At 49.9% G+C, this 13457-nt stretch overlaps 1 protein-coding gene across 5 annotated transcripts in view; it reads left to right on the top strand.

The window, feature by feature from the left end:
• Positions 1 to 2579: 2579 nt before the first annotated feature.
• FCHO1 (FCH and mu domain containing endocytic adaptor 1) overlaps positions 2580 to 13457 on the top strand; it is a 53063-nt gene continuing 42185 nt past the window's right edge. For 2 of the 5 annotated variants that reach the window (XM_081177646.1, XM_081177642.1), the window contains exons 1-3: positions 2580 to 2707; positions 6110 to 6264; positions 8014 to 8087. In XM_081177646.1, the coding sequence (XP_081033772.1) occupies positions 8061 to 8087 (27 nt within the window). In that variant the 5' untranslated portion in view covers positions 2580 to 2707; positions 6110 to 6264; positions 8014 to 8060. Of the gene's footprint in view, positions 2708 to 2961; positions 3059 to 6109; positions 6265 to 6438; positions 6654 to 8013; positions 8088 to 13457 lie in introns of those variants that run through there. The other 3 variants (XM_081177644.1, XM_081177643.1, XM_081177645.1) reach the window with 3 other exon arrangements.

The following is a 13457-nucleotide window of genomic DNA, read 5'->3' as shown; positions in this document are numbered from 1 at the left end:
TGGACCATAGGCCTGATAAAGCAGCTCTTTGGGTGCTTGCTCTCAATTTTAGGGTCGTGGGTTGGAGCCCCGTGTTGGACAGAAATATTCCTGCCTTGCAGGGGGTTGGACTGGATGACCCATGATTCCTGCACCTCATGCCAAGGGAGGGGCAGCGGCAAGTGGCATCAGATCCACCCACCACTACGAAGGGAAGATGCTCTGGACTGAGTCCATGGCTCTCCCCTCCCCATTTATGTCCTCTTAATAGCTCTTTTGCTATTGGTTGCGCAGGAAGAAGGGATGGAGGGGGAAGAGAGTTTGTTGCCATGGCAACCGCCTGGGTGGAAGAGATGCTGTTTCAAAGCATCCCCATGCTGGACCACCAGGGACTCTCCTCACCTGCCACACCTGTGCAGACATCCTTTGCCACCTTCCTTACTGACAAAGCGTTCCCTGTCTGTGCAGGCCGGCTTAAGCAAAGGAAGGGGGAGCTTCTTGAGCTCATTGATAGGGGCTTCCTCGGGAGTAAATGGATCAGGTTCAGAAGCAATGCTTTGGGGAGGTGTGCGTCTGTGTGTTTGATTCCAGACCGACTAGCTTTAAAAGTCGGAAGTAGCCCTTTGGAGATGTAAAAACAGAATTTCTGGGCAGCCTATTCTGACTGGAAGCTGCGCTCAAGAAGACCAGGTTGGCGAAGGTGGATCTAACCCATTAATCGGTGGAGCCTTCAGGTTGCCCCATTTAATTCTGCATTGCCTCGATCTTAATGATTGTGTCATCTTTACAAACAACCTGGGCAAAGGAGTCGAGGGGATGCTCATTGAATCTGCAGACAGCTCCAAACGGGGAGGGGGAGCGAATGCTGCAAAAAACAGAATCAAAATGATTGGAGACCTGGGCTCAAAACTAACAAAACAAATTTTCAAAGGGACAAATGTCAGGTTTGGCACTTGGGCCGGAAGAACCAGATGCATAAATGTAGGAAGGGGGACACCTGGTTTGCCAGTAGTACATGGGGAAAGGATCTAGAGGACTTTGTGAACCACAAGCCGAACATGAGTCAACAGTGTGATGCAGCAGCAAAAAAAGAGCTAACACTATTCTAGGTTGCATCAAGAGAAGTCATAGTGCCACTCTATTCTGCCTTGGTCAGGTCACACCTGGAATACTGTGTCCAGTTCTGGGCACCACAATTTAAGGAGGAGATTGCCAAACAAACATGCTGGAATGTGAGCAGAGGATGATGGCGAAGCCTGATGAGGAGCAGTTGAGGGCTGTCACATGGAAGAGGGAACAAGCTTGTTTCCTGCTGCTCTGGAGGGCAGGACTTGAACCCCTGGCTTCAAGTTACAAGAAAAGAGATTCTGACTCCACATCAGGAAGAACTTTCTGACAGTAAGTGCTGTTCAAGAGCGGAACGGTGGTGGACTCTCCTTCCTTGGAGATCTTTGAGCAGAGGTTGGATGGCCATCTGTCAGGGATGCGTTAGCTGAGATTTCTGCCTTGCAGGGGGTCTGGATGGCCCTTGGGGTCCCTTCCAATTTTGCAATTCTACAATTCTATTATGTGATCTAACCCAGGGCTCCGCACTGCATCACTGTTGACCATCACAGGCATTCATTGTCTTAGCAGAACAAGTTCTAGTTTCATACAGGAGATGACGAACCGCCTTCCTCTGCCAAGCAAGTTCTTCGTTTTGTGGGTTGGTTTCTTTTTTTAATTGCACCTGCTGTTTTTCTGAGCTTCCTCCTTCTGGCCTGCTTTTTGCAACTTGGGCTTTTTCCGTCTTCTGAGGCCTGCAGTGCTGAGTTGAGCCTTGCAAGGACGCAGGACGCCACCTGGATCAACACAAACCTTTGATCTTGGGGATGCAGCTCTGGAAAACGAGGCTCAGTCCTGCCTTAGGCAAAGTGGGGTGGGGGGGTGCGTTTGCATGTCGGATTGAAGTTCAAGCCACGCAGGCTGTTATGCCACTGGTGTGGATGGAGAGATCCATCATAGGGCTGTTGTGAGCCTGGATAGCTCAGTTGGGTGGAGCCTGGTGCTGACAAAACCAAAGTCGCAGATTCGATCCCCACACGGGACAGCTGCATATTCCTGCTTGCAGGGGGTTGGACTGGATGACCCTTGGGGGCCCCTTTCAACTGTACAATTCTATGATTTCTTGGTGGTTCCTGGGGGGCCTGAAATGGGGTGGCTCCTCCTCTCTCGCACATAGGTCAGGTTCAATAGCTGAGATTCCTGCCTTGAGGGGGGGGTTGGCTAGATGACTCTCAGGGTTCCTCCCAAACCTACAATTCTATGATTCTAAGTGTCCCCCCCCCATTTTGTAGTTCTTGGGGAGGGGTTTTTATATTGTTGGCTTTGTGCAGTTGGACAGAGATGCATTTTTTTGCCTCTCTCCCTACGCTGCCCCCCTATCCCCAAAATGACAGTTTACAAGCAGGTGAAAAGGATGCGGCCTCTTTAAATATGCAAATGAGCTTCCCGGGTGGGCTGGGACGGGGGGGCGAGGCTAGCCCAGAAGCCCCGTTTGCTGGCGGGCGGGGCAGCCAATCAGGAGCCAGCCTCCTTTCCTCCTCGGAGCCCCGCCCCTTTCCTCCTCCTCCCTGCAGCGCGGGGGGGGCAGCCTTTTCTCCTCCCCCCTTCTCCCCTCCCCCCTCTTTTTGCGAAAACGAAAGAGGGGAGCGGAGCAGGTGCCGGGGATGCCGAGGGGCGGAAACAGGTCAGTGCATTTGCCCCCCCCCCCGGCCTGGTATTATTATCACCCACCTTTTGCACACCCATGCAGGGTTTTTTTTTTTGGGGGGGGGGCTGCAGCTTTGCAAGAAAACTGCCCATGCAAGAATTTCAAAGATCGGGGGTGGATCCCCCCCCCCAAGACCCCTGTTTGCAATATTTAATTCGGGTGGGGGAAATAAAGAAAAACCCTAATTAGCTGTATCAAGAGGCGAACGCTGTGGGTTAATTTTTAGGGGGTGGGGGAAGCTGCTCCCAAATTTCTTGGTTCCGATTATTATCCAGCACACACAGCGCCAAAAAATTAGAATCCCACCGTGGGAGAAAAACAATTACGGTAATATATATTTTCCATTGCATGTTTGCAGGGCATTTCATGAACTTGCCTGATGCGTTGCTGTGGTTTGGACGAAGGTCTTGTTATTCATGAGAATGGAGAAAGAAGCTTAATAATAATAATAATAATAATAATAATAATAATAATAATAATAATAATAATAATAATAATAATAAATAATAATTTGGAAGGTGCATTTCCTGAGAAAAGTGTGTGTGTGTGTGTGCGTGCAAATTATATATGTATGTGTGCATGTAAAAAAATGTCTGTGGGTGCTGTTTGTGGCCCAAGCCATGTCTGGCTGCGTAGCTAAACAGAGACAGGTCGAGATCCTGCAAAAATAAGGCAGTGATGGAGGGCCAACTGCACCTGAGAAAGAGGTGTGTGGAGGGGGCAGTTCAGGCTGGGTCAGGATCCCATTTGCAAAGGCCTGAAATGGTCACAATGCTGCTGCTCTGGCTTTGGACCTGTGCCAACTCGTCCGCCTTTCTCCATTGCACGAGACGCGCAGCACCCGGTCAGGATTGGCTTCTCATCCTGCCCACCTTTGGGCCCTTTGCAAATGCCAAAACTAGTGTCAGAAGGACGGAGGTGGGGATGCTTTTTCTGCAAGCCATTCTGCCAGGCGGCCAAGCACCAGTTGCTCCTTTCTGGGGAACAAAATGGGGGAAATAATAATAATAATAATAATAATAATAATAATAATAATAATAATAATAATAATAATAATAATAATAATAATAATGTGGTTTCCCCAGCCACTTTTGGGCGGCTTCCTGCAAAATACAAAAACATCCATAAAATATCAAACCTTAAAATGAGCGCAGGTGCATCCTCGAACCTCTTTTCCTTCCCTACGCCTTACCTGGACAGGTAATTTTTGCAGGAACCTCTCCCAGGCCAGATTTGCTGCAAGGTAGAAACCTTTGTTTTCCTTATCTCTCTGCCACCTGGATGGAATATATTTCTGCAGATATATATCTTCTGTGTGTGTGAACAGGTGGCTTTTTTCGGGCGGGGGGGAGAGACAGGACACCTGTCCCCCCCAGGTGCGCAATGTTTGCTAGGCCCTGTCTGCAGTGGGGGGGTCAAAGGTCTGATCTTAACTCTGCAGAAGCACAGGCTGGAGTAAATATACATATATATCTTTAAACTGTGCCAACGTCTATTCTTTTATGGGTAAGGATTTTCTTACATTGCTTTATAAAGCTGTTGTAATCGTAGGTGGAAACTGAACTGAAAACTGTAAAACTGGTGTGCAGAATAAGTCCAATTGCACATCGGTTAAAACAACCGATTCCTTTTTATTAGCGTTATCCAATGTAATAAAGGAATGCAAAATCATATAGAAAGTGCCGGGGGGTGTCCTAGTCCTCATAGAAATCTCAAATTACGCCTAATTTTCTCAGTGAGTGACTGGGACCAAGTGCTCAGTGTAAGATGTTGGGCTTTTTCCCCCCTGAGTTGCAATTACTATTTGAGCTGTCAAGATTGAAGATGAGACCAATTATATTGACAATTGGTATTGTTAAAAAACAATCTGTTAATTCTGGGCAACAAACGATAGTTTCTCAGATAAGGGTGATCATTCCTGTGGAAATTGAACCCCTGAAATTTCGCACCAACTTACATTCCCACCACAAGTGACATAGGATTGCAGAGTCGGAAGGGACCCCAGGGGTCATCCAGCCCAACCCCTGGCAATGCAGGGATCGCAGCAAAATTGAGGGACTTTGTGGTGCCAGGACTTCTCCTTTTGGGGTGACGGTCACTGGAGCATTGCGGGGGGGCTGCTTGTTTTATGACTTTGCTTTAAGCGGATCTGTATCCTGAGGATCTGGTGGAACAGATCTTGTTGTTCATTTCCATGGCAACGCCTCCCCTTTTTAGTGAAATAAAACTGCATATTAAAATACAGTTTTGAAAGACGCCATCAACCCAGATTGGGAACTGGATCAGACCCTCACTCCTATGCGGAGGCTGAGGGGTGGGATCAGGCTCAGGGGGAGCCCCATCACGTCCGCCTCACAGTGGCCAAATACCCCACTAACCCTAGGGATTCAGATAGACTGCCTCTGGGCCTGGAAGTTCTATAATAAGAGCCAGGCTGCTGGATCAGACCCAGAGGAGACCCACTTAGCTCAGCCTCCTGTCCTCATAATGGCGAAATGCCCATGTGACCTGGGAAGGCATATAGACTGCCTCTGGGCCTGGAGGCTGCATGAGGACATAATAAGAGCTGGACTGATGGATTAGACCCAAAGGGGGCCTGTCTAGCCCAGCACCCTGTTCTCAATAAGGCCCAGGGAGTCGCCTGGGGCGCTTCCTTCTCCTTGCGCAAGGCAGGCGATCTCTGCGACCGGCCTGGGGTCTCAGGAGAGAGAGCCCTCAAGGGGGCCTGCTGCTCAAATGCCGCTAAGAACCTAGGAATCCAGATAGACTGCTTGTGGACCTGGCAGATCCATGAGAAGAGCCAGGAAGGGGGATCAGAGCCGAGGGAGAAGAGGGTTCTGGACTGGATAGTCCCCCTTCGGCCTGATCCCAGCCTTGGAGAGGGTTGGGCTAGATGACCCTTGGGTGTCCCTTCCAGTTCTGTGCTTTGGAAGAACTTCCTGGCAGAAAAATCCTTTCTTGGAGGTTTTTCAGCAGAGGTTGGGGGAGGCCACCTGTCAGGGATTCTTCAGCTGAAATTCCTGCATTGCAGGGGGTTGGACTGGATGACCCCTAGGGTTCCCTTCCAACTCTTACCATCCTTCAATTCCAAAACTAAATTGCAGCCCTCCCCCCCCCCATTGCAGGATGTGCATTTATTTACTTTTAAAAATTTAATCTCTGGACGCCCTCCGGGGAGATCCCTTTCCTGCTTATCAGAGGGTCTGGCGGCTGATATTTGTCACCGTTGCAAAAAAGGCAATTAACAAGAAGCCGTTAAAACACACAAATTAGCTGCGTTTGCAAGGGAGGTTGTGGAGCATGGCTGCCGATCGGGACGACAAGGATTTTCAACACTCCCTTATCTCCACTTCTGTTTCTCTGCTTTCGGTGTTGCAGAAATACAGAAGCAAAACTGGAACTGGGTTCGAATCACCTGCTCTCCCTTTATTTGCCTGTGTTCCGCACCCCAGGCTGCTTTCTGGCGAGATCCTTTGTGTGCAGGAACTGAGAATATGAGCCTTCAGAGAGGGCAGACTTCCCTCCGGCAAAGGGTGAGTGGCAGGGCGGTTTTCTCTGCAAAATGCTCACTCCTGGGCCGACTTTGCAGGAGGTTGACAGTACTGGGGAGGGGAGATGAGTGGTTAGAGCAGGATGCCTGGGTCCTCTCTCTTTTAGCACGAGAGGAGGGCTGGCACGAGGTCTGGTTTGCAAATGTCAGCTGTTTAAAATCTAGGGTGGGTCCTGGGTTCAGGTTCCAGCACCCGGCTTCAAACCTCAGTTTGCTTGAGGGCAGCAACAAACGCGGCCATTTTCTCTTGCAATTCTTCCGTTTCCTGCGCTTCCTTTTCTGTTTCCATCCGGCGCTGGAGGGTGAAACGGCCTTTGCAGGATGTCTGCGTTTCAGGGAGGGGAGGAGAAGTTGTGCTCTCTCCGAAGGGGGGTAAGGAAGGCCAGGCCCCTGGGCTCCCGAGAGAGGCACCCGCCTGTCGCAGTTTGGGAGTCAGATCTGGGAGAGACCAGGGTTCGAATTCCCCCCTGCTCTCCTCTCTGGGCCTGCCTTGCAGGGTTCTTGTAGGGCCCAATGAGGAGAGGGAGGAGGAGAAACCCCCCCTGGAGAAACGCCATCAATAGATCAGTTAAGGAAAGGGCTTTTCATAGGGCTGTGGCATTTTTAATATCTGGATTTTTAAAAAATTGTGGGGTTTTTTAAGTATTGTTTTAATTCTCTCACATTTCATTTCATTTCCCTATGCTGCTTTTCATTTGCATGGATCACAAACTGCAAACAATAACGGAACAGAACATTAGTTTTAAATGGTGATCTTTCATATGTTTTTTTGCGTCTTATTTATATTTAATTTAATTTGTCATAAGCCGCCCTGAGAACCAGCCTGGGGGAAAGGGCAGAATAGAAATTAATATAATGTAATGTAATATAGAATCAAAGAGTTGGAAGGGTCCCCAAGGGTCATCTAGTCCAACCCACCTCAGCATGCAGAGAATGTGGAGCAACATTCCCCCCCCCACCTGCCCCCTGGCTGGGGAACTTCTGCCCAGGTTGCACAAGAGATCTTTGCACGCTCCCTGGTAAAAGAGGATTGGGTGGTGCTGATAATGCCAAGGTTGCAGGTTCGATTCCTGCAAGGGACAGCTGCCTATTCCTGCATTGCAGGGGGTTGGGCTGGATGACCCTCAGGGTCCCTTCCAACTCTACGATTTGATGGGACAAATCCATGGAGCCAGAGAAGGCTATTGCTGGCTGTTAGTCACAGTAGCTCTGTTGTGCTTCCACCGCAGGAAGGGAGAGTTGCTCTTGCATTCGAATCCTGCTTGCTCAGTTCCCCTTTGCGGCACCTGGTGAGTGAGGGCAGGGTGGTGGGCTACGTGGCCTGATTCAGCAGCCTCGCTCCTTGTGGGGCCTCCGGGCCCAGAGGCAGTCTATCTGGGCCCCAGGTTCCTTGGGGTATTTGGCTGCTGCGAGGTCCGGACGCTGAGCTTGAAGGGTCTGATACATCCTCCAGGCTCTCCTTAGCTTCTTGTGGAGCCTCCAGGCCCAGACCTCGCTGAGGACTAGGGGCTTGTCTCTGGCGCTCAAGGCGAGGCAGAGCTGGGGAAGGCGGAGGCAGCTGCCGGTGGGGTTGTCGTGCCCTGAGCCTTCCTCGCACATCTTCCTCCCTATTCCAGCCTTCGTCAGCCTGAGGTTGTTTTGGACCACGACTCCCACCATCCCCAGTTCGTCCCAGGGCTCTGTGTGTGTGTGTCGTTGTTCCTGGTTACTTCCAATCTCTTTTGCATTCTAGGTTTCCAAAAGCTGAGGCGAAGAGGGCTTCCATCCCGGGCTGGCAGCATGTCTTATTTCGCGGAGCATTTCTGGGTAAGAAAATCTCCCTGATGTGCATGGAAAACTCATTTTGCCAACTCTTTCCTGATCTGTTTACACTGGTGCCTTTTCCCCAGGCGGTTTCTCTTTCCGTCTCTATCTGCAATTAATGGCGCCTTCCCAGGATAAATGCGTTGTGCAAATAAGTCATATTTTATATTTGCAAACCGGGGCAACCAAAGGGAGGCGAATGAGCTGGTTGTAGCAGCAGCAGCAGTGAAATAGCGAGCTGCAAAAATGAAGAAAATGAGCAACGTGTGTCTGAGTCACGGCTTAGAGCAGAGGGAGGAACCCTGAAGGTTTTTGGTATCCAGGGAGGTTGAGGCACACTTCTGCGTCTGGGGATATTTTCTTGGGGGAAATTGTCATATACAACCCCTGGATGTGGGGGGTGTTTGGGGGGTGGCACTTGTTGGGGGACGCTGGATCCTGCTCCTTCTGGGGAGCCTCTCTCTTTTTTTTTTTTAATGATATTTATTAAGAATTTTAGAAAAAGCAAAAAAGAAAAAGAAAAAGAAAAAACAGAAAAAACAAACCACAATCAAACAATACAAATTAATAAAAATCAAAGTCTAAAAACAAAGCATGTAACACAACACAATCAAAAGGCAAAAATAAGCCACAAACATTTAAAAACAAATCCAATATTCTCCAATCCTTAACTGTCATTACCTTCTTTCTTTGACCTCCTCACTCCTCCCTTTTTTTGTATCCTAGTTATTAATTGTCACAGCAAATCCTTTCCATTTTTCATAATATTCTGTCATTACATTACCTTAATCTATTTTAACCCTATCTTACAATAGAAGACCCTAAAACTTTAAACTTAAATCTTATTTTATAGCCATAGCATATTCTTACATAATTCTTTTAACATTTTTGCTAAAGCCAAATAGTTTCATTCCAACATTTTTCTAACATTCATCAATTTTATAAAGCAGTCCTAATAAAAAAATTTTCTTCCAATCTTCATCCAGCGTCTCTTCCTCCTGGTCCCGGGTTTTGTCAGTCCTTTCTATCCCATCAATCAAGCGCATTAACCTGGTAATCTTATGTCCGAGGCCCTTAAGTCTCTTCCATGTTCCTTCCGCGGCTCTTCTTCATATTTATACCAGTACTTTACTTTGTCTCCTGCTCCTTTCACTCGTGGGAACTCCAACTTAACAGTGTTTTTGACCCTTCTCGACAAATCATTCCCTTTTCCATATTCCACACAAAACCCCATGTGGTATTTAAGAACATGTTTCAAAGTCCCTCCAGAATTAAGAGCCCCCACAACCCCAGACATCTCACAGCCCATTGCCAGACTTGAAAAGTCCAAACATCCCTGCATAGGGGGGTCTATCCAACCCCCCATTTCCAAACCAAACCAAACCAAACTTTATCTTTCCAAATCTGGCTTTTTCCAAGTTCATTTGTCAGCTCCAAGTACTCATGTTTCTGCTGGGCCGCAGCTCCCTCCATCTCTGGCGCCCGAGGTTCAACAACATCCTCTTCCCTCATCTGATCTGTCAGAGCACACTCCTGATTTGATTCCTGGGTGGGCTCTATATAGTTTCCACTACCTGTCCAAAGTTTCTGATTGCAGCAGTCATCAAGTCCGTCTTCTCATGTATCTGTTCCAATAGGGCACTTGTTTTGCAAAGAGCACCCACCAGAGCCTCTGAATACATTGTTCTGCAAGGTCAGAAGCCTATTCCCACGATCGTAATCTTGTTGCAGCTGCAGAGCTTCCTGATTCAAATTTAATAACAGTTTCACAGGCTCCCTCTAGGGAAAGAACTTCTATTCGTTCTTTCTTTTAAAGGCTGATCTAGCAACAAAGTTTCCTTTTTCAGATATTTTGTCAATATTTGTTCCTTTAAAATGCGAATGAGAACAATGGAATCACCATGTTTCTCTTCTTTTAACTATCTGTCAAAGATGTTTGTCTCTGGTCAATGAGCTTCCCAATAAACGTCAGTCCTGACACCCGGCTCCCAGGATCAAGACGGTGGAAAATTACTTTACTTTACACTCTCTTCTGCAGGTTTAAACAGTCCGGAAAAAATCCCCCCTCTTCTCCTGCTTCCGAAGGGGGTTCAACAATTTTAAATGATGAAAATTAATCCTTCACAAGCGATTTTCTGAACTCTAGTTTGCCATGTCTTTGCTTTAATCTATCTACAAGAAACGGAAGGCTGACTTCCTGTTTAGACCTTCCCGTTTCAGTGCCAAATTAATATAAATTTCTTAGTCCAATTTTCCTTCTAATCGCAGGTCATTATTTAAAGTCCAATTGTCCAGAATTAAAGTACTCACGGGTAATTGTTTTAAAAGCCAAATTGTCCCAGGAAAAAGGCAGCGCTTTCCGGCAACGGCTGTGCGGCTTCGCTCCACGGAAGAAGCAGTTGACTCTCAGCACCGCGCCACTTCCCCCTCTTCGCTCCGGAGCCCAGAAGTGGGTTCCTTTACGGGTTGGGGGGGCGCTAAAGGTGCCCGCCGAGTCCCATGGCCACAGGCTTCATCCGCCTGTGATTTTTGAAAGGGTCCCCGCTTCGCTGTAGCGGGAAAGACCCGTTTTCTGTGGAGCTAATCCCTCCGAATCAGAGGGAATCCGCCATTACCGATGGCGCCACCCCGGAAGTCCTTCTGGGGAGCCTCTCCTTACGTTTCTTAAATGGAGCCTCCATGGACAGAGTTAGTCTACCTTAGATGGGCAAATGAGAATGGGAGGAGGATATAGCTCTGACATTCTGTTTGCTACTGAGAGAAAGCAGCCATGGCCCCATTGCCATCCACTGGTGTCTAGGTGCAACAACAACAACAACAACAACAACAACAACAACAACAACAACAACAACAACAACAATTTTTTATTTATTTATTTCCCCAGCCACTCTGGGCGACTCCCAAATCGAGTGTTAAAAATAATACAGCATTAAATATTAAAAACTTCCCTAAACAGGGCTGCCTTCAGATGTCTTTTAAAAATATGATAGCTGCTTATTTCCTTGACAACTGATGGAAAGGCGTTCCACAGGGCGGGCACCACCACCGAGAAGGCCCTCTGCCTGGTTCCCTGTAACTTGGCTTCTCGCAATGAGGGAACCACCAGAAGGCCCTCAGCGCTGGATCTCAGTGTCCGTGCAGAACGATGCGGGTGGAGACGCTCCTTCAGGTATACTGGGTTGAAGCCATTTAGGGCTTTAAAGGTCAGCACCAACACTTTGAATTGTGCTCAGAAACGTTCTGGGAGCCAATGCAGATCTCTCAGGACCGGTGTTATATGGTCCCGGCGGCCACTCCCAGTCACCAGTCTAGCTGCCGCATTCTGGATTAATTGCACGTTCTGGGTCACCTTCAAAGGTGGCCCCATGTAGAGCGCATTGCAGTAGTCCAAGCGGGAGATAACTAGAGCATGCACCTCTCTGGCAAGACAGTCCGCGGGCAGGGAGGGTCTCAGCCTGCATACCAGGTGGAGCTGATAAACAGCTGCCCTGGATACAGAATTGACCTGCACCTCCATGGACAGCTGTGAGTCCAAAATGACTCCCAGGCTACGCACCTGGTCCTTCAGGGGCACAGTTACCCCATTCAGGACCAGGGAGTCCTCCACACCTGCCCACCTTCTGTCCCCCCAAAACAGTACTTCTGTCTTGTCAGGATTCAACCTCAATCTGTTAGCCGCCATCCATCCTCCAACCGCCTCCAGACACTCACACAGGACCTTCACCGCCTTCACTGGTTCTGATTTGAAAGAGAGGTAGAGCTGGGTATCATCCGCATACTGATGAACACCCAGCCCAAACCTCCTGATGATCTCTCCCAGCGGCTTCATAGAGAGATTAAAAAGCATGGGGGAGAGGATGGAACCCTGAGGCACCCCACATGTGAGAGCCCAGGGGTCTGAACACTCATCCCCCAACACCACTTTCTGGACATGGCCCAGAAGGAAGGAGCGGAACCACTGTATGATAATGCCCCCAGCTCCCAGCCCCTCTAGACGGTCCAGAAGGATGCTATGGTCGATGGTATCGAACGCCGCTGAGAGATCCAGCAGAACTAGGAAACAGCTCTCACCTTTGTCCCTAGCCCGCCGGAGATCATCAACCAGTGCGACCAAGGCAGTTTCAGTCCCATGATGAGGCCTGAATCCCGACTGGAAGGGATCCAAATGGTCCGCTTCTTCCAGGCGTGCCTGGAGTTGTTCGGCAACCGCTCGCTCAGTCACCTTGCCCAGGAATGGAAGATTTGAGACTGGGCGATAGTTGGCCATACTGGCCGGGTCTAAAGATGTTTTTTTAAGAAGCGGTTTAATGACTGCCTCTTTCAGCGGGTCTGGGAAGGCTCCCTCACAGAGGGAAGCATTCACCACCCTGCAGAGCCCATCGCCCAGCCCTTCTCGGCTCGCTTTTATCAGCCAGGATGGGCAAGGATCAAGGAGACAGGTGGTCGGTTTCACTTGTCCAAGCAGCCTGTCCACATCCTCGGGGGTAACAGATTGAAATTGATCCCATGTAACAGGACCAGACAGAACTCTAGCACTCTCCCGCCCTGGCCCTGCTCCCACGGTGGAGTCTACCTCCTTCTGAATCTGAGCGACTTTACAGTGGTGCCTCGCAAGACGAAATTAATTCGTTCCGCAAGTCTCTTCGTCTTGCGGTTTTTTCGTCTTGCGATGCACGGTTTCCCATAGGAATGCATTGAAAATCAATTAATGCGTTCCTAGGGAAACTGCCTTCAGACCAGGTCCGGGGACAGTCTGTCCCCGGACCTCTTCTGAAGGCTGGGGGGGGGGACAAGGGCTTTTCTTCCCACCCCCAGCATTTTAAAAAACCCCGGGACAGCGGAGGACTTCTCCGCTGTCCGGGCGATCTTAAAATGCTGGCGGGCGGCATTTTAAAATCGCCCCGGGACAGCGGAGGACTTCTCCGCTGTCCAGGGCGATTTAAAAGCCCCTGGGAAGGCAGGCAGGGGGGACAAAGACTTTCGCCCCCCCCGCCTGCCTTCAGAAGGTGTTCCCGCCCCCCCCCCCCGCCCCGCTTTGCAGCAGCGTTCCGAAGCGGGGCGGCTGGGGCAGGTGTTCCCGCCCCCCCGCCCGGCTTCGCAGCAGCGCTACGAAGCCCGGCGGCTGGGGCAGGTGTTCCCACCCCCCGCCCGGCTTCGCAGCAGCGCTACGAAGCCCGGCGGCTGGGGCAGGTGTTTCCGCCCCCCCACCCCGCTTCGGAGCAGCGTTCCGAAGCGGGGCGGCTGGGGCAGGTGTTCCCGCCCCCCCCCCCCGCCCCGCTTCGGAGCACCGGGAAAAGCGATCTCCCCGCAGCCCCTTGCTTCAAAAGAGGTCCGGGACCTCTTTTGAAGCAAGCGGCTGCTGGGAGAAGCGCA

Source organism: Podarcis bocagei, assembly GCF_964188305.1.
Source record: "Podarcis bocagei genome assembly, chromosome: 18".
Lineage (NCBI taxonomy): Eukaryota > Metazoa > Chordata > Lepidosauria > Squamata > Lacertidae > Podarcis > Podarcis bocagei.
This window is presented reverse-complemented; position numbering and strand designations above follow the sequence as displayed.